This window comes from Bidens hawaiensis, unplaced genomic scaffold (genome assembly GCF_021521415.1).
Source record: "Bidens hawaiensis isolate Kalapana, Puna unplaced genomic scaffold, B.hawaiensis_p1.1 tig00050891_1, whole genome shotgun sequence".
NCBI classification, from domain to species: Eukaryota; Viridiplantae; Streptophyta; class Magnoliopsida; order Asterales; family Asteraceae; genus Bidens; species Bidens hawaiensis.
In genome coordinates, this window is record NW_027506180.1 from 5,654 (window position 1) to 32,291 (window position 26,638).

The 26,638-nt window shown below is 40.9% G+C and overlaps 1 protein-coding gene and 1 pseudogene across 2 annotated transcripts; both read left to right on the top strand.

Annotated features, from left to right (window-relative positions):
• The first annotated feature begins 2,020 nt into the window (after positions 1 to 2,020).
• On the top strand, positions 2,021 to 5,123 carry LOC143616991 (CDPK-related kinase 5-like; annotated as a pseudogene). Its single transcript, XR_013150755.1, has 11 exons — positions 2,021 to 2,555; positions 2,711 to 2,841; positions 2,904 to 2,945; positions 3,021 to 3,129; positions 3,236 to 3,314; positions 3,400 to 3,697; positions 3,792 to 3,907; positions 4,001 to 4,108; positions 4,225 to 4,287; positions 4,612 to 4,779; positions 4,858 to 5,123. The product of XR_013150755.1 is annotated as a CDPK-related kinase 5-like (transcript).
• Positions 5,124 to 9,125: 4,002 nt separating this feature from the next.
• On the top strand, positions 9,126 to 26,227 carry LOC143616989 (uncharacterized). Its single transcript, XM_077089670.1, has 12 exons — positions 9,126 to 9,378; positions 10,420 to 10,537; positions 22,230 to 22,291; positions 22,536 to 22,675; positions 22,752 to 22,850; positions 22,925 to 23,042; positions 23,155 to 23,515; positions 23,983 to 24,044; positions 24,117 to 24,256; positions 24,351 to 24,449; positions 24,689 to 24,797; positions 24,933 to 26,227. The coding sequence occupies exons 1-12, from the start codon at positions 9,126 to 9,128 to the stop codon at positions 26,225 to 26,227; spliced, it is 2,856 nt and encodes a 951-aa protein (XP_076945785.1).
• The last annotated feature ends 411 nt before the right edge of the window (positions 26,228 to 26,638 follow it).

A 26,638-nucleotide genomic window follows, 5' to 3' on the forward strand; every position in this document is an offset into this window, starting at 1 on the left:
TTTAACAAACTTTAGTTCATTAGACTGAAAATGTTTTTTAAGTCAAATTTTACACTTTCCCGATCACTAAATTCTTTCATATGAATCACTCGTAAGATCAATCGAAAGTGACATATTCTCGAGAACCGAAAAGGAATTATGTACCCTCACATTAGTTTTTTGGTTCGGTTTAGTCGTTGCCTCATGTTTTTTCTTGTGTGGCAATTCACAGGAAATGAATCATTGGGGGGGGGGGGGGGGAGGGGGGCTCTAAGGCTTATATTCATTATGGTCGGGTTTTGGTTGCCCTCCCGTAACAGACTTCCCACACAAGCTCATATCATAGTCTTAGAATGGCTTACTCCATTCCGTTTGTCACAGGTATATGGATATAAAAATATAAGATTTTGTTAAATGTAGAGGTGAGCAAATAAACCAGGTTAACCGAACCGACCCAAAAATTGAACCAAAACCGAACGAGTATGGAACCGATTGAAACCATAGGTTCGAAACCAGTTTGTAATTTTCTCCACAAAAAACGGTTTTGAAATCAGCTAACCGAATCGAAACCGACCAAAACCGGGGAAAAACTCAGTCAAACCCGAACCGAAACCAATCGTAACCTGGTAAAGAAACCGGTTATAACCTGAACCGAAACCGATCATAAACCGTCTCTGACTTTTGTTTACCAAACTGAACCGGTTTCAACCCAAACCGGTTTATAGTTTTAAACGGTTTTATGCACCTCTAGTTAAAGACATAGGTTATTCCCACACCACATATGCTATTTGGACACCAAGTGCCCCTATACGACTCATATAGGTGCTATATGAGCCGAACATGTACAAAATTTTGTTAGTTTGTATCAGAGTGTGTCAGGTGATGTTTCCTTGTATCGTATAGCCCCTATACGAGCCTTATAAAGCTATATGACTAGCATAACACCTATTTGACTTGTATAGGCTGCTTTTTTAATTACTCTAAAAATATAAAATACTGGAAATAACAGCCGAGTTGGTTATAAAATAGAAACACGTAATTTAAAAACATATATTTTGTTTCATACTAATTAAACAACTTACGAAAAACACGAGCGTTTCAGGATACCAACTTTATTTCGATACATGTATCTTGAAACACCATGACCCTGAAAACACTCATATTGCTCATAAGTTTTTTTTAATTAATATGGAGCAAAATATTTACTTTTTAAAGTAAATATTTTTATTTTATAACCATGTTGTTCCTTATTTCTTATATTTTATATTTTTTTAAAAGTAAAAAAAAATAAAAGATCTACCTACATTCGTCATATAGTGCCTATACGAGCCAGAAAATGCTATACGACTCGTATAGAGGTTACACGACCCGTATAAATTGCAAAAAGTTATCAGTTATGTTATATTTATACGACTCGTATAGCTCTCATACAAACCGCATAAAACAGTAATGACTCCCTAAGAGCATTCTCACCAACCCCTCATTTTGTGTGAGGGGTGTTTTTATAATTTAGAGAGTGATTCAGGGTGTTGTGAGTAAAAAGTTTTTATATTTTAGAAAAAATAGTGATTTTTCTGTATATTTGAAAAGTTACTGTTCATCTCATATAATTTTTTAATATATTTTGAGAATGGTTGTGAGTGAAGAAAATAGAAAAGGTAATGATAAAAGGTATAAAAAGTATTATTTAATTGACATGAAGAAACAAAATGTAGTAAGTTTTAGTATGATTTTTGATTTAAAGATAGTATTGGATGAAAATGATAAGGCTTAAAAGCAATGTACCGTTACACTTGCATGCATCATCTTGTTGAATTATAAAATTTAAAATAAATTCACAAACTTCCAGGAAACATAACATAACATAACATAACACCACACCCTCTCTTTCCTTTTATCACAGATCTCCTTCACTTCATCTCTCTCTCTCTCTCTCTCAATCCAACTCAAAAACTGCAGTAAACCCAACCTTAGAAGAAGACCAATTTCAAAATGCTGCACCAATAAAGCTAACATCTTTCCATATTAATCAATCTCCCAAATGGGTGGCTGTACCTCCAAACCCTCCACTGGATCCAAACTCTCCGACATCGATTTTCCAATTCAACACCAAGATAATAATATTAATATTAATGACGAAACGACGTCGCATAACAAAAATAACCCAACACCAGCAAAGTCCCCATTTTTCCCATTCTACAGCCCCAGTCCAGCTCGCACCTGGTTCTCCAAAAACCCATCTCCGGCGAAGTCTCCGGCGCCGGAATCCACTCCCCGGAGGTTTTTCCGGCGACCCTTTCCGCCGCCGTCTCCGGCGAAGCATATTAAGTCGCTGCTGGCAAGGAGGCATGGGTCGGTGAAGCCGAACGAGGCGGGTGATACCCGAGGGGGGCGAGGAGGCGGAACTGGGTTCCGGGTTGGATAAAAGCTTCGGGTTTTTGAAGAATTTTGGGGGGAAATATGAGATTGGTGAGGAGGTGGGCAGAGGGCATTTTGGGTATACTTGTAAAGCTAAGTTTAAGAAAGGTGAATTCAAGGGCCAAGATGTTGCTGTCAAAGTTATTCCTAAATCAAAGGTTTGTTTTTGTTGTTATTTACTGTTTTGCCATTTGATGTGATCATCTGTATGTTTTGTTTAGATCTGATCTGTAATTGATTTGATTTGAGTTGATTAGATCATGTAAATATTAAATTATGGTTTTTAGTAAATATTTGAATGTGTCATCTGTAGATGACAACAGCCATAGCTATTGAGGATGTGAGAAGGGAGGTTAAGATATTAAGAGGTTTGACCGGACATAACAATTTAGTGAAGTTTTACGACGCGTATGAAGATTCGGAGAAAGTCTATGTTGTTATGGAGTAAGTAATGAAATTAAGTTTCTTGATTGTTTTGTAGTTTGAATTTATCAAATTGTTTTTAGGTTGTGTGAAGGAGGGGAGCTCTTAGATAGAATACTTTCGAGGTAAAATTTGCATATGGGTCATTTTGGTCAACTCAAATTATATGACGGGTTGATATTGATTAATTTTTTTCTCAGAGGCGGGAAATACTCGGAAGACGATGCTAAATCTGTATTGATGCAAATATTAAGCGTCGTTGCGTTTTGTCATCTTCAAGGCGTGGTTCATCGCGACTTGAAACCAGAGGTGACACCTTTACTAGTTTAAACATTTGCATAACTCTTTATTGCTAAGTTGTATATTTTATAAAAAAATTATTTAACCATTTTTAATAATTGCATATTTGCATCAGAATTTCTTGTTTACGTCGAAGGATGAAAATTCACCGCTTAAGGCCATAGATTTCGGTTTGTCAGACTTCGTGAAGCCTGGTACTCTTCCTCTCTACGTATAATTGTATAAATACATATTTGTGTGTTATATGTATCTCTGATTTTATGTTTTAATGGTATTCAGATGAAAGGCTTAATGATATAGTGGGAAGTGCGTATTATGTGGCACCTGAAGTTCTACATAGATCATACAGTACAGAGGCAGATGTATGGAGTATTGGCGTTATTGCATATATTCTTCTATGTGGCAGCCGACCTTTCTGGGCCCGATCCGAGTCCGGGATCTTTCGGGCTGTTTTAAAAGCCGACCCGAGTTTTGATGATGCACCCTGGCCCACACTGTCATCCGAGGCCAAAGATTTTGTCAAACGTTTGTTAAATAAAGATCCTAGGAAACGATTGACCGTCCGCTCAAGCCCTCAGTAAGTGTCACGGGCTCATTTCTTTTTTCTAAAAACACGGTTAATTTGTAAATCTTGAGTTAATTATGATTTTATATGATATGATATTGAGCAGGTCATCCATGGATTAGAAGTAAGGCTAGTGAAGTGAAAGTGCCTCTTGATATATCTATATTGAGAAATATGAAGGGTTATATGCGTTCTTTGGCTCTTCGTAAAGCTGCTTTACGGGTTGGTTTTTAAGGATTATTATTAATTTATTTTCAAGATTATTTTTTTAACCAACTGGTGTTTAATGTAGTTGCTTTTGTTATTAATTTGCAGGCTTTATCGAAGACGCTGACAGTAGACGAGCTGTTTTATCTAAAAGAGCAGTTTTCTTTGTTGGAACCGAGCAAAAGCGGAACCATAAACATGGAAAATATCAAAGCGGTGAGTAACCGATGGAAAATATCTTATGCTAGCTCATTTCACTATATAGAAGAAACTAACTCTTGTAAGCGTTTATTATTGAAATTAAAATTGAGTTTACTCATGAACTTTCCCAGGCATTGACGAAGCATGCTACGGATGCCATGAAGGAGTCACGAGTCCATGATTTCCTAGCATCGGTGCGCCATCTGATATTTATATTTATTAAAGGGATTATTTCATATATTTTTTTGAAGCTTGGTTTTCTATCACATTAGCAAATACACCCATTTTCAGATTTACGAGTTATGACAGTTATACCTTTCTCTTAATGAGTCTGGAATGTAAGCAGAAAGAGAAGAGTAAAATGATCATATCATAAATTGTTTTTGATAAAAATGCGTAAATATCAAATTTTAAGTATTTTAAAATGGGTATGTTTGGTGCTAAATTTTTATTGTGTAAATATGATATCAGTTGAAATTTTACTTGAATTATTTTCATTTTTTATTTATTAATTCCAGCTTAGCGCACTTCAATACCGAAGGATGGATTTTGAGGAATTTTGTGCAGCTTCCATAAACATTTATCAGCTGGAGGCTCTCGATAGATGGGAACAACATGCTCGTTGCGCCTATGAACTCTTTGAAAAAGACGGAAACCGAGCCATCATGATTGAAGAACTCACTTCTGTAAGTTAACTCACCATTTTCTAAAACCAAATTGACATTATCTTAAGTTTAAACTTATGCTTTCATTATTCTGTTCAGGAACTCGGTCTTAGCTCATCGGTCCCAGTTCATGCTGTCCTTCATGACTGGATCAGGCACACAGACGGAAAACTCAGTTTCCTTGGATTTGTAAAATTATTGCACGGTGTATCGAGTCAGGCCCTTGCTAACAAACCTCAATAACACATGTTTATGGGGTCGGCATGGTGTAAAGACGGTCCAGTTGGATTTGTGTTCAGATTTGAAGTTAAAGTGGGAGATACATCCTTTTATACATCAGTTTTCTGACTAGACAAACAAGAGCATGTATGGTATGGTATGGTATGGTATGGTATGGTATGCAAGTGCCATTGTATTTGACAATTTGTACTGTATCATCATCATTATTATCATCATGATTCATGATCATTAATTGGATATGAATGCTGTTTTCGCCTTTCAGTAAGTTGTTTATACTAACTTGTACTTTGTTCATTAAAAGTTGTACTGCGACATCTTGCATTACTTTCATTGTACTCCACTTATCCCATGAACCAATGTAAATCACACATCCACTAGTGGTCCATTGTAACCATCAAACCTGGGACCAGAAGTGCAGAAGGTGCCTAATAAGAAGCTTTGATGGACACTGCAGTAGTGCAGTTGTCCACCAGGTTGTTCAAATTAAGTCCATTTCGATCGGTTTAGGGCAATTTCATATACTCTCTAAGATTGTGAAATACCATATTTCATCAAATCTTGCTATAAGAGTCTTCTACATCGTGTATTGAAACTTGTAATCCAAAAGATTATGACATTTTCCTTAATGGTCCAAAAAACGTGTTACAGTTGGTAACATACAACTTTTTTTGTTACGACTTTGGTTTTGCATGATACATATTCTACTACTACTAATTAATCATAAGAGCACCAAACATGCACAATAAGTCATTGTGTGTGAGTGTAGAAGATTTTAAAGCCCGTTAACATTTTAGCCCATCATGTCTTTAACGACTCTTAATTCATAAAGAGAGTGGTGTCCCGCTCTTTAACCTTCGCCAAATCAGCTTTAATGCCCTGGAAGTTAGGGTATACCCCATGGCCTTACTAACAACCTATTTAACTTGTGCTCTTTAATTAGCTGCTTTATATATAAAAAAGCAACTTCATTAAATGATTAGCAAATGCAGACCAAAAATAAGCACACATGAGAGAGAAATGCACGTTCGAGCATTGAGAATCCGCTCGTATAAACCTCATTTTACAGCGTCTAGCATCTCGCTGATCCTAATGAAATCCATAAAGATGGTTAGAAAACGTTTTATGTTTTTAATAATTAATTACTTTGTTTGACCATGTTACATTCCTGAGAGAAAGACATCTTAATTAGTGAAAACACTTTTGCATTGAATTTGAGTAATTGAGTCATAAACTGTTTTGATCAAAGAAGAATATATCTACCTATATTAATAAAAGAAAATAATTCTAGACACATAGCATTCTGAGGTTAGTTCTCACTATTAAATTCTCGCCAAAATCACTTCTCTTCTATTGATGGAAAAGAAAAAAATATATATTTTGGTTCCAAATATAGCATTGATTGTAAATTCAACATACCGTATTAATTGGTCAATCTCCATTGATTGAATTATTAATGCTATAAATTATATTGTAAACGTACTTAATATATAAAAAATATTAACACATATAGTAATTACGTGTCATAAAGATATTTTCTTTAAAATTAAAATGTATATAAAAGAGTTTATGTTTAAAGAGTACACTAACATTTAATTTTTGAGGCATCTCATATTGAAGAAACTATAATAATTTTGTTTACTTGGAGTTTATGTTATGTATTTATTTGTTTTACTTGTAATTTTATAATTTGGATCATTCCATTGTAGTATATTCGTGTGTGTAAGGACATCAAGAAAGCTGCTTAAAAATGAAAATCTGGTGTTTTTTTTGGTTTATGGTTTAGGGTATGGAGTGAAAAACATTTTTGTGAAAGACTTTAACTACATATTTCAGATCTAAATATCTCATTGTTTTAATGCTTCGAGTGGCATTGCTCAATTATTGTAAATCGATGGTAGAACAACTCATTCTCGATTTAAAATTAACATACACTTAATAATATAAAGTGACTATATTTGTAATACATTTTTTACATAGTATAAGAAGACTTAATTATCTTTTATTTTATTTATATTAAATTATTCATTGTAATTTATGAATTAACTGATGGGTCTCTTGCAATCCTTACAGTTAATTTTTTTAATGCATTTAATATGGTGGATAGATCAGCTTTACTTCATGAGGTAAGGATCAGATGCCCTTCTATTTCCTTGTGGGTGGAATTTTTATATGGGCAACCATTAAGACTATATCTTGGGGATGATAATATTTGGTCCACCACGGGGGTTCAACAAGGAGACCCATTGGGACCACTTATTTTTTCCCTTGTTTTACACCCCCTTGTGCATCATATTCGAGACAATTGCAAGCTTCTTCTTCATGCCTGGTATCTTGATGATGGGACAGTCATTGGGGATTCAATGGAGGTGGCTAAAGTGCTGGATATCATTAAGGTGACAGGTTCAACTTTGGGTCTTGAACTGAATATTAAGAAAACTGAACTATTTTGGCCTTCTTGTGATGGTACGAAGTCTCGTGACGGTTTATTCCCTGCTGACATCGGGAGACCATTATTAGGGGTGAAGCTTCTTGGGGGGAGCTGTTAGTAAAGACACCGGGTTTATTAAGGGTTTGGCAAAGAAGAGAGCTACTAATGCTGTTGATTTGATGCGTCTTCTCCCAAAACTTGGTGACCCGCAGAGTGAGTTACTTTTGCTTCGATCATGTATGGGTATTGCTAAACTTTTCTTCGGTTTGAGAACATGCCAACCTGTACACATGATGGAGGTAACGATGTTTTTCGACAAGGGATTGCGTGAGGGGATCGAGGACATTGTAGTTTGTGGAGGTCCTTTCTTTGGAGACCTCCAATGGTGACTTGCTTCCTTACCCATTAAGAATGGGGGTTTGGGGTTGTATTCGGCAGTAGAGGCTTCCTCTTATGCGTTTGTGGCCTCGAGAGCCCAATCGTGGGTGCTTCAGGATCACATTTTGCGAGACAGTGGTATATGTGGGATGGATTCTGATTATTCTTGTGCTCTGGCTTGTTTTTGTGATATGATTCCAAGCGTCGATTTTAGCAGTTTCTCTAACAAAGAGACCGCCCCCTCTAAAGCCTAGCATGCATTGGCGAGCGCTCTTTTTAGTAAAATTGTTCACGACATGGAGTCACACTTTAACATGACAAGCAGACAAAAAGCCATTTTTGAGTGTCTACAAGCACCACATGCTCAAGATTTTCTTCTTGCTATCCCTATAGATGGGTTAGGCCAGCATATGTCTCAAGTGAAGTATCGTAGTATCCTTAAGTATCGCCTCATGATTCCTCTATTTTCGGTTGATGAGATATGTCCTGTTTGTCGTAAGGCGTGTTTAGACTCATATGGGGAGCACGCGGTGCACTGTAAAGATATCCCGGGGTTCAAGTACCGACACGATCTGGTTAGGGATGTGCTCTTTGATATATTCAGGCGAGCTGGAATTTCTGTTAAGAAAGAAACACCTGTGAATTTCCTGACTGACCCATCGGAGGGAAGATCATCTATTCGACTGGCTGAAATTTTGGTGTTTGGATGTATAGGAGGGAAACATGTGTGTGTGGATTTAACAGGGGTTTCTCCTTTGGTGGGCTTAGGGAGTAGTGGTTTCGCAGTCGGTCAAGCCGCATTAAAAGCTGCTTCAGGTAAGGTGGCAAAACATAAAAAGGCGTGTCTTGACAACCAACATGTATTTATTCCTTTTGCTTTTGACACTTTTGGTTTCCTCGCGCTTGAAGTTGTGGAGCTACTTACTCGTGTTCAGCGGGTCATGCATAGTAATGTTATGACTCCAAGATCAGCAAATATAGTTTTTAAAAGATTGGGTTTTGCGATTCAAAAAGGGGTAGCGACGCAGCTTATTGTCCGCTTGCCTTCTGTTTCGATGTAATCTAAACTTATCTTATTTTATTATAATTTTTAAGAAGTAATAAGCTAGAACCATACTTATAACGTGTAATTCAAGGTTTCTAAACCATTTATTATAATAATTAGATTTCACGGCCCAGGAGGGCCATTGCGGACTTAAAACAGCAGACTATATAACATATATTCGCTGGCGGCCCCACCACTAAATTAAACCATTATAATAATAATATTTGTGGTTTTCGTAATTGGTACGAAATCATCATCGTGTAGCTGTGGATTGCGATGGCGGTTGTGAAGCCGGACGTAGTCATAATATCTTCTGACGACGACAGCAGCGACGGCGAAGGAGGCTTTGTGAGGGAGCCTGACGTAGTTTTAATAATATCTTCCGACGACGAATTTTCTGGCGAAAGAAACCTGGAGGATGAAGGATTCATATCGGAACAAGATGTTGAAATTAACGAATTGGATAAGGAAGAGGAGGATGCATGTATTGATAATAATTGCAACCACGGATCAGATCCTTCTAATCAAGGTCTGGATGATCACTCATTGATTTTGTTTTATTAATTACTTATTATTATTATTATTGTTATTATTGTTGTTGTTGTTGAATTCATTTAGTTGTAGATTAGCATTATTACTGAGACTACTGCTCAATTTGATATTTATGAGTTGCTTTTTGATTTATTAATAATTACATTACATCTTCAAGAGTGTTATAGGCTATAGTGTTTTAAACAAATTCGGTAACTGCATTAACATGATGAAGAGATAGAGACATAGGGTAACTAGGCGGTTTGTTCTTTTAGATTAGATTGCATATTCAAAGGAGAGGATTGAACAAATTAAAGTAGAGGTGGCCGAAAATACCGGTTAACCAAATCGAAACCGAATCAGTGATGTAGAAACCGTTTTTTAATTCTCTCCACTGAAACCGGTTCCAAACTGTTAACTGAACCGAAACCGGCTAAAACCCGACCAACATGATCAAGAAACCGGTTTCAACCTGAACCGAATGGTTTTGACTTTTGTTGACCAAACCGGACCAGTTTAGGGTTTTAAACCAGTTTGTGCACTTCTAAATAAAAGCTTTAGAGCATATAGGCTTGGTGGTGTGTGGAAGTAGCTTTTATAGGATTTGTAAACCGTTTGACCCGATCCAAGGATTAGTTGGATACTTGAAATTCTTTATTTGCTGGATAGTCGCCGTAACCGTATCCAGTCCATGTAGATTGCATCTTCGTAAGATATGAAGGTTCGTTTTAGTTGATTAAGTCAAAGAGAGCGGTCTTTAGGTAATGCTCATTCTGTTACCGACACGAATTATGCCTGATCTGTTTGGTAAGCCTCTCACTTTTGTAAGGATTAGAAAAGAAAAAGAGAGAAGACAAGTATCTTTTCTATATACCTTGCATTCTTTTTCTCCTTCATTCCTTTTTTCTTCTTTTGTGTCTGAGTTTGACTCCTATTTAAGAACAATGCTTCTGAGAGAAGCAAAGAGAAACCATAAGAAAGACACAGAAGTGCATTTCTAGGGCACAAAACATTTGTTGACACCATTCTAGCTTTTCAGGAGGTAGTGATTTACATGCGCTAAGTCATAATGAGTGTAAAATGTACTTGCTGAAGCATGGAATGAGGGTATCTGGGACCAAGGAAGAGTGCATACAGAGAATAAAAGAACATGAGAGGTTAGTTATCAGCCGCTGTCATAAACTATTGCACTTATTTGTTCGTCGTTTTTTACATCAATTTATTATAGTTCCACTGCATATTAACTCTGCTATCTTGAGAGATATTGGGCACTTTTTGTTCTACTCGTAACAAGAGTTGACATTTTTTTATGCTATGGTGTTTTTATAAGTTCTCTTTGATAAAACTTAACCACTGATTCTTATGATAATAATACTGGAACCTCACAACTCCCTTGGATGCTAGCTGATTATCTGAAAGATGCCGAGCACTTCTTTGCTTTGTTTCTGATAAGAGCATGGGAGGTTAGTTATCAGTTGCAGTGCACATGTTCACGAATAGTTTCTTTTGTTAACCAAAATTTCAAATTGTTTTAATTCTACTGTTTATTGATCTTCTATCCTGAATTATATTGGGCACTTATTGTTCTATTTATAGATGGAGTTGACATTTTCTTCATTGGCGCCATCCGTGGGAAAAGGCTAGAACTTCATTTCTTTTCAGTTTTTTCAAACTTCTGGAAAGATGGTTAAAGAAACTTCGGTAACCACAACCCCAGCTACTGGGGGAATACCGGCTACACAGTCTTTACAAACACTACCCCGGTTACCCAAGCCGGGGCAAGTGAAGTAAATTTTACTAACACTACCCCAGTTACCCAAGCTGGGGCAAGTGCAGTAAATAATCGCTCGCTGGGATTCACCGATACCCAGTTAGAGAAACGAACAAGGCTCCCCCGCCAAACACTCGATGAAGTTAAGGCATGGGCGGAGGCACGTCAGAAGGAATTCCAAGCTGAGTTGGACGAACGCTTGCGTTCCGTCCAACAGGCTGACGAATTCGAAGAATACTTGGACGAATACTCGGAGGAATCCGACACCGACGTGAACCCTCGCCATAGGGCAAAAGGGAAGCGTAAGGAAACGGACTCCCAACCGAGAAGGCGTTTTGGAGAAGCCTTCAAACCAAAAAACACAGGTGGAAGTCCACGTGACTTCTCGAAAACATTTAGACCAACTGTTGCAAATGCGGGAACGTCCAAATTTGCAAGGGACATTGCGGAAGCAATTGCCCCAAATAGTGCCAAACAAATGTCCAACATAGGCACATATGATGGTATATCTGACCCAGACGATCATTTGAACAGATTCATAGCGGGGGCAACCGTCAGCAATTGGACGGAACCTACGTGGTGTTACATGTTCCAAATGACGCTTGTTGGGCCAGCTAGAGCGTGGTTCGATCGTCTACCGGTCAACCACATCTACGACTGGGCAGACTTCCAACAGAAGTTTAGCCAACACTTCAGCCAGCAAAGAAAGTATACCGAGGAGCAATGGACAATCCTCAAATGCATTCGAGAGGAAGATGAATCTTTGCCAGACTTCATCACTCGCTTCAACTCAAAGAAGCTAAGTCTGGGTAACATTAGCGAAGATCTTGTTCGCGCTGCTTTTATTCAGGGCGCGAACGACCCAGAGCTCATCCGCACCTTAACGGGTAAAGATGGCATGCCATCCACATGGGATGCCATCATGACAGCAGCTAAACGCTTTGCGGAAACTGAGAAGCAACTGGGTAGAGATCTCCCCCCAGAGCACAAACCTCTACACCCAGAAGACAAGAGAAGACAACGTCCTTACCGCCCGATTAAACAAAAAGCGGAAGCTAGGCATTTGGCAGTCAAGGGTAAACTTTGACACCTCATCCGGCTTGCAACATCGGTTAGGCGGAAGGGATACCGTACAGTCAAACCAGAACTCCAGATGGACGCCACTCACCAAAAGCGTCACCGAGATATTCGCCACTGAGGAGCTCCCATGGCCAAAGCCTCCAATAATCCGACATCGTCACAATGCTGATCGGAGCAAATACTGTGACTTTCACAGGACAAAAGGCCACAACACTGAAGAATGCATAGACGTGAAGGACATGGTCAAAGCATTTGTCAGAGATGGGACGCTCGCGCACCTCGTGGCGCAATGAACGCTGAGCAGGCTGATGCGTGTAGAACCCCACTTGGGGAAAACACGAATAAAATTGCAGCTTCAATGTTGGAGACTACATACTGCGCAAACAACGAGATCCCGAACCAGGTGCATATCGGCTCGATGGCACTCCCATCCCAACAACATGGAAGGGAGCTCAATTACACAGTTTGCATGTAGATCAATTCCAAATTTGTAAAAAAAAGGCCCAGAGCCACTTCTAATGGAAATGATTCTCCTTAGAACATCGACGCTGATGATTTTACATTTATACTTTATGAACTATCAACACTGATGCCGGTCTTCACCGCATACATAAGTGTGAAAGTCGTTGCATGGGGAAGGCGGCAAAACCCGCATAAACCCAAAAAACGACAAACCTTCACGCAGGTCAGTTAAAGGGAAAAGTTCAGTCATCCCACTAAATGAAAGTGCCGGTCTATCCGCATGAATCATGATAGAGGAAACTGAACACTAACCTATTAACAACCGCGCGTCGAACGGTTAATTTATTCAACACGGATATGCCGGTTTTCACCGCATAATTACGTGGAAAGTCGTTGCGTGGGGAAGGCGGCAAAACCCGCATAAACCCAAAAAACGGCAAACCTTCACGCAGGTCAGTTGAAGGGTAAAGTTCAGTCATCCCACTAAATGAAAGTGCCGGTCTATCCGCATGAATCATGATAGAGGAAACTGAACACTAACCTATTAACAACCGCGCGTCGAACGGTTAATTTATTCAACACTAATATGCCGGTTTTCACCGCATAATTACGTGGAAAGTCGTTGCGTGGGGAGGGCGGCAAAACCCGCATAAACCCAAAAACGGCAAACCTTCACGCAGGTCAGTTGAAGGGTAAAGTTCAGTCATCCCACTAAATGAAAGTGCGGTCTATCCGCATGAATCATGATAGAGGAAACTGAACACTAACCTATTAACAACCGCGCGTCGAACGGTTAATTTATTCAACACTAATATGCCGGTTTTCACCGCATAATTACGTGGAAAGTCGTTGCATGGGGAAGGCGGCAAAACCCGCATAAACCCAAAAAACGACAAACCTTCACGCAGGTCAGTTGAAGGGTAAAGTTCAGTCATCCCACTAAATGAAAGTGCCGGTCTATCCGCATTAATCATGATAGAGGAAACTGAACACTAACCTATTAACAACCGCGCGTCGAACGGTTAATTTATTCAACACTAATATGCCGGTTTTCACCGCATAATTACGTGGAAAGTCGTTGCGTGGGGAAGGCGGCAAAACCCGCATAAACCCAAAAAACGGCAAACCTTCACGCAGGTCAGTCATAGGTAAACTTTGGTCAACTAAATGAAGGTGCCGGTCCTAACCGCACAAATCATGAGAGGAAACCGAACCTATTGACAACCGCGCGTCGAACGGTTAACTTATTCAAAACAGAGAATTTCTAACAAAAGGATGAGGAAAACCTACACGCAGGTCAGATATAGGTAAAGTTTAGCCATCCTACTAGGTGCAAGTGACGGTCCTACCCGCACAATCACGAAAGAGGAAGCAAAACTTCAACCTATTATCTACCACGTTCAAAGGTTAACTTATCCTAAACACTTAGAAATTTCAAAAAAGATGAGGAAAACCTCCACGCAGGTCAGATGGTAAAGTTTAGCCATCCTACTAAGTGCAAGTGACGGTCCTACCCGCACAATCACGAAAGAGGAAGCAAAACTTCAACCTATTATCTACCACGTTCAAAGGTTAACTTATTCTAAACACTTGGAAAATTGCTAATTTAAACTAAAGTATGCAAGTCATATAACGTTTATAAAGCAAGGAATCCAGTGAAAGTAGCGGTCTTACCCGCACAAAGATTTATATTTCATAATATTCATTACAAGAATGGCCGGGTAACTACCCGCCTACAAGAATATAAATCTATACAAGCTAAATCTATCCTAGCAGTGGGAAGGGATCTTCAGGATCAAGCTTCAGGGCCACTTCCACTTGGACCAGCACCATCAGTAGAGCGTGGCAGTTCAAGGAAAGCTTTAAGGATAGCTAGCCCATCATCAGCAGCAGCAACTTCGTTTACCTTCTCCACCACCGGATGCGGGAAGGCGGCATATTGATTCACTGCTTGGTCATAAACAGCTTCAGTATCAACATTATACAAAGGGAAGTTGGAAGGCGGGATGCCTTTCTCAACGAACCCTAGACCAAGCAGGAAGCCGGCCTTTTCCCCATCCTCGTGAGAAGCGTTGAGGGCTGCGCTCATAGCATCGTCATAAGACGTATCAGCAAAGACCCGATGCACAACCTACAAGAAAAAATACAAGTATCAGAACCTTTTCTATTTACAAAGAAAAGCGTAAAGACATAAAAAGCATACCTGAGACAACGCTTCTCGAAGAAGCCATTCCTTGGCAACCAGAGCCTCCTGGAGGGCAGCTTGAGCTTCGTTACGGGCGCGTTCGGCTTCACTCTTGTTGAGGTTGGCAAGCAACACTTCTTTAGCCGCAGCCTCTTCGACGCCCTTTAGCTTCCGCTCAGTGTGGTCAAGCACCCCCATCTGGTCCAAGATCTCTTGGAGCTTTTTGGCGTCTTCCATCGCCAAGGCATCATGAGCCTGCTGGAGAGCCTCTAATTTGGCTTTAAGCTCTTCATTCTCCATGCGTAGAGGCTCAGCAACAGCTTCAGCCTTGGTGGCCCTCTCGGATGCGTTCCTTGCAGTTTCCTTAGCCAGCCGAAGCTGTTCGTTAACAGCTTGGGCAGCCTTGAAACGGGCCTCGAGCCGGGCCTGAACTTCAATCTCGAGAGCCTTGAAGGCCTTCTCCTTCTCCGCAGCAGCCGCGGAGAGCCTCCTATTCTCCTCCCGGACAGCCCGCGCCTGAGCTACTTCTTTAATGCGAGCTGCTTTCAACTTGTCGTTTTCACGACAAAGCAGCTCGACGCGCGGCTGCATCCGGGCCAGGAGAACCCGAAGCTCATTGGTTAGCCTACCCTCCTGGTAGCTAGCCATGGCTTCCCCCAACGCACCACTGGGAGCAGCGTGACGAGCCCACTCCACGCACTCCACAGGTGTGCGAAGGGTTGTTCCTCGGCGGATGTTCCATCGTGGAACATACACTTCATTGGAATCCGACACTGCAAAAAACAAAAAGCAGTTAGGAAAAGATGATAAAAAAATATATGAAAAGGGCCAAAAGAACCCTACGCACCTGTAGGGTCAACAACAGGCCGATAGCCGCCGAACCCATCACCTGAACCCAAGGGAAATCCATCCAAGAGGTCAGGCAGATGGGAAGGAGGCAGAGGTTGGCGATAAGCCCCATGCATACCTGAAGGATCGGCCGTCGTTGCCGATGACGGAGGAGGCATGGTAACAGCCGCCGCGGTCGCCGCTGCGGAATCCGCAGCAAAAGTAACCGCCGGCTCAGTGAAAGATGCGGTAAAAATGGCACTGACAGCCGGCGGTGACGTCATCACAGCTGGAACAGTCGGCTCAACGGAGTGAGCAACTGAACCAGCGGAAGCAGGCGCAGGCGCAGCCGCCTGGGTCGTCGCCTCAGGTAGGCTGACCAAGCCTACCGTCATGGGCGGAGGGGTACTCCTCTGCGCTCCACCCTGGGATGCGTCAACATCCACGCCTGCACAAAGAAGATAAGTATTAATGATGGAAAGCTATGAAGTTAAAGATAAAGGAAGTTTGTACTTACGGGTTTTCTTGAGCCTAAAAGTGCGGACAGGCGGGGACGAACCCGATGCAGCCAGCCTCTTTGCGCCGCTCACCGTCGTAGTCCGGGGCTCTCCGGAGGTGACAGTCGCAGCCTCCGGAGCGGTGGTCTTATCACCACCGGGGTTCCCCGCCACCTCCTCGCTCTCGGCCTCTGAGTCAGACCGAGGCACCGGATTGGCAGTGGAGGCCACCTTCTCCTTCCCCTTCCCGCCGGCAGCCTTCTTCTTCCGCACCAACGGAGGACCATCTGCGGATTCCTCATCAGAACATAAGATTAGAGGAATTCCAGCAGAGGTTTCAACATTGAGGGGTCGAGGGTTGAATAGCGCCTTACCTGGCCGCCTGGCGCTCAGGATCTCGTGGCCTAGCGGGTAGACCTCCACGAACCGATCCGCCGTTTGTTCTAGGATGGGCAACTCGTTCTCGTCTAGAGCGCGAGTACCCATCCGAGCGGGACTGTCAGCCTCCCGCGGATACAGGAGCGACTGCAAGTCGTTCCCCTCTGAAATAAAAGAAAAGCAGTTAGAAGAGATTCTAAATCAACAAAAAGAAACAGAGCATACCGTAAGGAACAGAGTTCGAACCGTATTCAAGGACGATTGGGATCTTTTGCGCATCCGCATCCTTCCACACCCGGCTCATCCCGAGCATCACCATCCCGGACTCCGCAAACCGGCAAACCGGAGATTGGACTCGGGATATCTTCGAGAACCATTCCGCCTCTGGTAGTTGGAGGCGTGAAGGCTGGGAAGTGCTTGCCCATTCTTGAATTTCATGGCAAGGGGGATGGCGCGAGCGGAGATGTAGAAGAACTCCGGCTTCCATGAGCGAAGACTGCGCTCGGTTGCGCTAATCTTCAAACCCTTAATCCGGGTTATCAGCGTATACCACCCCTGGATGCACCTCCAGGAGTAGAAGGTCATCAGGCGGTCAACATAGGGCTCAATGCCCAGAATCCGGCACACCCACTCGAAGTGCCGAATCTTGGCGATCGCCATCGGGTGCACCTCGGTCAGGTGCACACCGTGCCTCTCAAGGACACGGTAAACAAACTTTGTCAATGGGAACCTAAGATTCCCATAAACAAAGAATGCAGCATATACCCCGATCTTGCCTCTGGGGACATCATACACCGTCTGATGGGGTTCAGGAAACTCAGGCTCGAGAGACTCGAGCATGAACTTCCTGACGATGTACTGATACAGATCGACAGGCAGAGCACACTGGCACTCGCTAGCAGTACTCTTGTCATCGGCGAACACCCCAGCCTCCTGGGCTGTAGATTCGAGATCACGAGAAGACATCTTGCAGATGAAAGAAGAAAACGATTTCAAGAGAATGCTCGACTGAAAGGTGAGTATTCGCCGGAAATCGTTTTGAAGATGAAGAGAAAAGTGAAAGTGTGGATTACAAAGAACCCTCTCCCCCTTTATATACTAATCGCAATTAATGCGATGAATTTAATGCGGAAGAGAGAGAAATTGAAGGTGCAATGAAACTATGACACGTGGCAAAAAGCAAGCTGGCAACAGCTGTTGAAAGGACGCGTACCATTAATTTCGCGGCCACGCGCCCGAAAAATCGCGCCCACGCGCCTGAAAAAGCGTCTGGAATGACCATGTACTGTCACGTCACCATAACTTCCTGCACTTCCTGACACAGTCAGAAGAAACCGTCGCACGACGTTTCAGAGGTTTGGACTGTTCTTATCCTTTCACCAACTCTTCGAATTTCAAAATTCAAAAAGATTCAAAAGTAAGCGGGAAAATACCCCTTACCTTGGCAAACAAGTAACCATAAGACGGGTGCGGGTACAGTGTTAAGGCAAAACCCTTCACATACTTAGCACCTGCAGGGAATTGAAGCCAAGAATATCTCGGCAACCAAGTAACTATAAGACGGGTGCGGGTACAGTGTTAAGGCAAAACCCTTCACATACTTAGCACCCGCAGGGAATTGACGCCAGGAATACCTTGGCAACCAAGTAACCATAAGACGGGTGCGGGTACAGTGTTAAGGCAAAACCCTTCACATACCTAGCACCCGCAGGGAATTGACGCCAGGAATACCTTGGAAGTAAAGTAACCATAAGACGAGCGCGGGTACAGTGTCAAGGCAAAACCCTTCACATACCTAGCGCTCCGCAGGGAATTGAAACCAAGAAGGATCTCCTGGGCAATGCTTGCGGAAACGGAAATAACATCCCCGCATAGCGGGAACGTCGAGAACTACATTGTTTGAAGCTCCAGGATGGAATTGGTGGTTTTAACATAATTGATCACTATGTTCAAAACTACCAAAACCTCATGAAGAATCCACAAAACCTCATGGAGAATCCACACAAGTGGGACTCAACGCTCCTGACTTGCGAGGAGGTTACAGACCTACCCGCATCATACCCAAAGATCAAGCAGGAAAGTCGGGAATTTCTGCAAGTGACAAGGACTTCCGCGGGAAGAATCCCCATGGAAAACCTTAAAACTAAACCCTTTTCAAAACCCTTTGCTTAAGTCCAAAAGTTCACCTCACTTTATTAAACATTCATGAGAAGAACATTGGACTGGGGGGACTTGAAGAGGTAGGTCCCAGCAGAGCCCAGTTGGACCCGCAAGACTCACCTTGAAGACGGACGTCTGTGCAGAAACCAACTGGATCCGCAGGACCCACCATGCTCAGAGACGTGACGTCCTTACGCGCAGTACGCAAGCGGTTCCCGCAGGAAATGCCTCCCAATGGTGAAGTACTCTGCCTGTTACCGCAGCTGCGGATACAAGCCATCAGGGAAGGCCACCCGCGCAGCAAGGCTACACGCACAAGGCACTTAGCTCTCAATCACTCAGTGTCACCTGAAGGAATGAGCAAAGCCGGGAACAATCCCGCACAAAGGCGGGAGGGGGAATACTCCCGCCCAAAAGCCAGTCCGTACGATACGGGAAGATCTTTTGTACTGTACCTGACGAGGTATGGGCAAAAGATCTGACTAAAGATACGACAGCTTATTGACAACAGTATGGCGAGCAGCATGCTCTTGTACTGTATGTCACTATTAGCCGCTGCCTACTCACCAACTCCTGTCATACCACGTGCATAGCCGGCAGTTGGTGGAAAAGGAATAGTACACAGCAGGCTTGGTCACTGTCAGCCGCTGCCTACCCACCAACTACCAGCAGGGCACGTGCGTAGGCCACAGTTGGTAGAACAGGAATACTATTCAGCCGGCCACACCTCCTTGGAAACCTACCTTCGGCTATAAATACCCCAAATGGTATGATCATCTCATCTTATCATATTATCATCATATTATACCTGATATCTGCTTTAGCAATCTCTTAATATACATTTATATTTAAAGAGCAATCTAGTCTGATTCTCACGCCGGAGGGTGGTCACAAGGAGGAACCCCCCCCCCTTCTCAGTGACAAGCTCACGGTGTCTGTTTTGCAGGTTATCAGAAGAACCATCTTTTCTGGGTCTAACCCCTCGTGGGAAACATCTATCTAACCCCCAGGTTATCCGTAATCTGCCCGGGGTCCGGTTAGTGTTTCTTCATATGGGTTTCATTTTTGTAAAGCTTTTTAATACTGATTTTATTTGACAAAATATAGAACCTTTTGCAAATAGTCGTTATGATCGTATATGTTGAATTCTCTTAACTCCCTTCATTTTCAGTTGATTTTCTTAAAGATACTGTTCACTTCTTTGTCCTGTTTCTAATTAGAGCATTGAATATTTGGATGTTGCATGGCTTTAAAAGGCACGCCTCATGCATGAAGTGGTCAAGTTGCCAAGAAAATACCTCAACTATGGTGACGCATAGTAATCCCATGAAGCGCTTTCTGTAGAAATTCGTAGGGCACAGTTAGTGTTGCCTTCTGGTACCAGATGTTGAAATACGTGTTTGATTCTTTGGCCACACAAATAAATAGTCTGCATTCTGCTTTTGCATAGTGCAGAGTGCCTTTGTTTTTTGTTTTTAGTTTTTCTATTGTTTAGCTTATATTTTATTTTTAAATTATTTTTTCTTTCTGTTTTTTGTTTTTTTTTGTAGTGCATTTGCTTTCATATGTTTTCTTATCTGTTATGTTTGTTTTTCTGTTTTTGGATAGTCACTTTTAGTTTTTTCTTGATTAGCTTTTATTCTTTTTGTTTCTTGTGTCGTTGTTTGTACCCATAGCTTATATGATTGTTGATAATAATTAAATTGTGTATTTCTTTTTAGTTATCAATTGCTATCATATACTAGTTGCACTGCTGTGCAAATAATATCTTTTGTGGTCCTAGTTATTATTATTTTTTTAATTTTAATGTTTGTTAACTTTTCTGTCTTGAAATTTATTGGTCACTCTTTGATCTGCTTGATATTTTTGAGTTTTGATGCTAGAACTGCTTTTCTTAGTTTTCCCTGATAAATTTTTTGATATTGATTTTATGATGAAATACTGGAATCTTTTTGCAAATAGTTGTTACGGTCTTATATGTTGAATTTTCATAACCTCTCTGATTGCTGGTTGATCTTTTGGAAGATGCTGATCAGTTATTCTGTCTCTAAAGTGAGTGACATTTCTAAATAAGTGATAAAAGAATGCATCTTTGATTTGGTTTTGCAATTTCTCTTTTGATAAACAAATACATTTGTAAGGCGAGATAAATATGCTTTGGCATTTAAATGTAGATCCTTTGGTTTAAAATGATGTTTTACTGATGTGGTGGGGTAAACACACATGGGATGGTGATGCGCAACATTTCCATGAGGCGGAGCTGGGAGATGAGGGGAGTAGGTTTTAGCACACCAAAATTAATAGACTTCCTCTAATAACACTACTAATCTAATTATATGGCCTGATTTCTTTTAAAATCTTGCATAGACTAGTTGTACTTAATGAATAGAGGTACATGTGCAGTAATGAGAGTAAGGCTTCTCTGTGTTTTACATAAAGCTTCTTTGGTTGTACATACATATTTTGTGAGGTGTCGGCACTCAAGGATGGATCAAATAGCAAATGAAGTTTTACGGGAAAACTTAGGTGTGGCATGTATCGCAATTAAGATAAGGGAGGGAAGACTAAGATGGTTTGGGCAACGAGGAGCCATGGTTGCCACGGTTAGAAGAGTGGAAACCATCACATTGGGGGGGGGGGGGGGCAAAGGCAGACTGAAACTGACATGGGATGAACAGATTAGACAAGATTTGGAAGCCTTGCATCTCTTTGAGGACATGATCTGGGATAGGAACTCTCGGAGACGTTGGATTAAGTTTAGGGACTATTAGGAGTTTAGAAGGTGTTTAGGCTTAATTGGGTCTGAAGGCACTAGCTTTACCTATATATTTTTTATATTGCCTTTTGCTCTAGCGTGATTTCGGTTTAGATCTTTTTAGGGGGTGTATACATACTTTTAAGAGGGCCAGGACTACCGTTGCTAGATTATTTGATTTTTTCTCTGGTGTCACTATAGTTTTACATACCGTTTTATGTTAGAGGTAGTTTACTGTTTATATCCCTAGTAACTGTATATCGTCTCTTACTAGGTTTTGGTTTTCCTAGCCACATTTATGTTATTTGATTTCATTACTACCTACATGTAAAATATGTTTTTAAAGCCCTGGGTCTTAGCGGGAACGGCCTCTCTATTCCTTGGGATAGAGGAAAGGTTTGCCCTTATCACACCCTTCGTAGACCCTACAAATAGCTTGCTATGAGTGGGATTTACTGGGTGTGTTTGTTTGTATTAATCTTATTTTAATTGTTTGTCTTTTAGTGTTGGAAAATTAACAAGCTAAAATATTATCAATAAATAACTTTTCAGTTACATAATTGAAGCAGCTGTGAGTTTAGTTCATTGGATCCGCTTTTTCTAAACTTTATATAATTATATATCATATATAAACACATATGTAGCCATGAATTGTTACACAGTGCTTGTAGAATTTTTAATCTTAAACATTAGTGATTAGACACAGCTTTTTTTCAATCCTTTGAAATTCCAGGTTAAAAGATGTAGGGGGCGAATCACTTTATCCAAGATCATCATTTTCCATCAACTGCACCGGTAATATTTCTTTCTTTTCTCCTTTTGTCTTTATATACTTTAGTTGTAAAAAAGGTGCCTGAAGTGCGATGCGATCTAGAAATTGCCTCACAGCCTTAATGCGCCTTTGCATGCACATTTAGGTCAAAAATGGGGACTGCAGGAAGCTATTTTGTAAAAATATTAACTGATATAAATTATTAATGGCTTACATTAAATACTTTGCCCGTCGATGCTTTTAAGCAAAAGGTTTCTTCCCTTGCAGGTGATGCATGCAGAGGAGATGTTGTGTTGTTCAAACAAAACTTGTACAATAGCCAACGCAAATTAATTGGGAGAAGAACTGTTGCTGGAAGGATAGCTAACGAAAGTTATGGTGCAACAACACAGAACCACACGTTCTTGGTTAGCCTGATATTTAGAGTTGGAAACCTTATTTAGTGTACTAGTTTATTTATGTTATGTTTTTTCCTTCTTGAAGGTTGAAGTGTTGTGGAGCAAACGTTGCAAACAACTTGACCCACTTTACATTTTGCTAGTAAAAGGTTGCAATCTCTACAGGTTTGGGACATATAGACAGGTAAGTTAAGATTATGGGAGCACCCCTGATGATTCTCTAGAATCAAATTATTTATATTTTTATACTGGTTTTAGCCTTGGGAGAATGAAGCAGAAAGATTAAAAGTGCTTGAAGAAAAACATAAGCGAGGGAAAGAAGCTAGGCGTAAACGAAAGCTGAGGGAAACAGAATTTGCTTCTGGCGGCAATAAAGGTACTATTGACATTTGCAAGAACACAAGTTTAAATAGACAAAATTTAGTTTTGTTCAATTGTAAGCTGGGAGGTATTCTGATTCTTATTGTATTGCCTTTGACCAAAATCAGGTACAAAACGTCGAAAGGTATACCATGGAGTACCATCTCAAAGTAAACATTTAACTGGACTACGTAAACATAACCATGCAAATAAGAATACAACTCAGAGTCAGGCTGTACTATTTCAAAATGAGGAATTAAAAGGGTCAACACAACTGACTTGTCACCCTGAACCGAACTGTTCCATGCATTCTGAACATCACATACAAGAAGCATCATTGCCGTTTACTAACGACAGAACTTTGCTGCCTAATAATCTGCTACCTTTTGGTTCTTCGGGTTGCAGTCATCACAGCAATGAACAAGGACCTAGTCAGACCTCTCAGTCGCCCGATCACCATGATCACAACTCTGAACTTTCTGTTGACAGGTATTTGTTTGGCTGATCGTTTCTAATGTTGCATATAGGATACATGTTTATTTGGGGTGGAATTTGTGTCATATTGATGGGTTTGGTTTGATGTGATGACAATGATGAGATAAAGTTGAATATAATTCATGTCAACGGCATTAGCTTTTAACCTGGACACAGTGATACGCCTAGGCACTTAATACCATGCAACCAGCACACGACCTGTGTAGCCCGTTTATGCAAACATATCAAACTTGTGGCAAGTAAATAAAAAGCTGACAAGTTGTAAACGGGTTAAACGTGCCTTAGACGGGTTGTAATCAAGTTGTAAATGGTTAAACGTGTAAATTATATCAGTACAACCCGAACACAATTCGTTTTTTAAATGAGTTAGACGAGTCAACCTAGGCACACCCGGTTTATTAAACTGGCCAGGTTGACTAAAAGAAGTTTATATTAAATCTTTTTATCCACTGATTTTGCAGGTCAAAAGATGAAAAAGCTAAATTACATTTTCCCATATCATCATTTTCCATCAACTGCACAGGTAAAACTTCTTTACTTCTCTTCATAAGTTTGTTCGTTAATGTTTTGAAGCAAAACGTTTCTTCACTGGCAGGCGATGCACGCGAAAGAGATATTGTGTTGTTCAAACAACAAGTCTACCATGCAGGCAAACATGCAGATAAGAAAAGAACTGTTGCTGGGAGGATAGTTAAAGTACGCCAGTGTGAAGCAAGAGATAAACATAGATTTCTGGTTAGTTGGAAATCAATAAGTTTACTTATCTGGGATTTTAGCATAACCATGTCCTATTCTAACTTATATCATGTTACCTTTTTTCAACTTCAAGATTAAAGTGTTGTGGACCATACCCTACATGGAAAACTTTTGGCGTTCCACTTTGTTAGTGAGAAGTCGCAATCTCTACAAGTTCGGGACATTCAGACAGGTAAAGACTGCTATTAAGTATGCCCATATTCAAATTAATGACATTTATATCCTTCTATTAAAACGTGTATTGGGATATGAAAGTTTATATTGCAAAGAGAAAGAAAATGGTATAATTATCATGTTGTAAGTTATTTTAATGGGTAAATGTGGATTTTTAAGTTTTTTGAATGTGTATTTGATATTAATTTTTTTGGTTGGTGAATATTGATGGTTTTCTTTTTTTGTTTTGGTTATTAGCCCTGGAAGAATGAAGCAATGAGATCGCAGATGTTGGAAGAGCAACACAAGCCTTCTTCGTTTAAACGAAAATTGAAGAAGACAGATATTGCTTTGAATAAAAATAAAGGTATGATCGCCAGTTTTCGTGCATATATGATGCTATAAAAAAGCGGCTGCTTTGCAGTGAATAGGTTTGAAGTTTTGATAGATTGTTATAACATATACCTTATCTGTATTTGTCCTTGCATGTGATTTTGATCAGGTGTGAAACGTCAAAAAGTATCATATAACGGACCGTCTTCAAGTAAACAGCCAACACAAGTAGCTAAACATAAGTTTTCAAAGAAGGGTGCAACTGCCAGCCCTCACAAGAAGGTTCAAAAGATGAAAACTCAAAACTCAAAACAGACCTTTCTCCCAAACCCGGACATGAATCTAAATCCCAGTCTGAGCATTAACCATAACGTGAATCCAAGCTCGGATCCAATATCAAGCACTACCTCCAGCCCGAACCTTATATCGAGCACTACCCTGAATCCGATATCAAGCAGCACCTCAAACCCAAACCCGATCTCGAGCACCACCTCAAACCTGAACCTGATCTCGAGCACCACCTCAAACCCTAACCCGATATCAAGCACTATCTCAAGCCCGGACCTGATCTCGAGTACCACCTCAAACCCGAACCTGAGCCCACACCAAAAGCAGAATCTGAACGCACGTCAAAACAAACCGAACGCTCGCCCGAACCCGAAAGCACGCCAAAACGGGAAAACAATTACTCACCAAAGTCGGAAACCGGATGCTCGCCAAATCCAGAACTTAAATGCTCGCCAAAACAAGAAACCGAAAGCTCTCCCGAATCCAAACGCACAACAAAATGGGAAATCAAACGCACACCAAAGTCAGAACCTTAACGTTTGCCAAGGTCAGAATCTGAACGCTCACCAAAACGGGAAACCGAACACTTGCCATAGCCGAAACTTAAACGCTCGTGAAAACAAGAAACCAAATGCTCTCCCGGACCCGAACGCACACCAAAACGGGAAAACGAACGCTCGCCAAAGCCGGAACCTAAACGATCGCCAAATTGGGAAACCGAGCGCTCGCCAAAGCCAGGACCTGAATGCACACCGAAACCAGAATCCGAACCCGGGCCAAAACCTGAACCCGAACGCACTGCAAAATCAGAAACCGAAAGCACTGCAAAACCGGAAGCCTAACGCACACCAGAACAGGAATCTGAATGATCGTCATAACCAGGACCCGAGCACGAGCCAAAACCCATTTCAAAATTCAAACCAAAACCCGAATCTGAACAGTTTTGTATATGGTGGTCAACAGCTACAAGAATCGTCATTGTCCGTATATAGTCACAGAAGTTTCATGCCTAATCCTCCACGCGTTTGGTTCCCCCCTAACCAGCAACCTTTACCTCTAGGTTATGGTGGACAATGGAGACCTAATCATGTCTTCATTCAGCCACCTAATTACAACTATGTGGCTGCTCAATTGCTAGTTTCACTTTTGTATCATCAACCACTCTGGCATTCATGATACAACTCTTTACCGCCAAATTCTTTTCAATTTAATTTGCTCGTCAAAGATTATGTGTTCTTGACCCTTCAAGTAGTATCTTTTAAACATCACTTGAGTTTTTAAACATCTTATGCACAACATTAACTAAAAACTTGGGATGTTATATTATAATTTTCATCTATTTTACTAAAGGTTCATACTTTTGTTATTTTTATTAAGTTTATTTTCTTTAATCTGGAAGGCAGTCGTCCCTTCCGTCGTAGCATGTTCAAAATTTGGTTTCTTTAGAAAGGTGTTTAATAGTCATCCCTGTTTATCTTTTAAAAGAGCTCTTGTGCAGAAAAAAAGAACTCTTGATAACATTTGTGTCCCTAAAGCAGTTTCATCTTGAAAGCTCCAGCTCTGCTAACTCGGTCACGGTATCTTTTA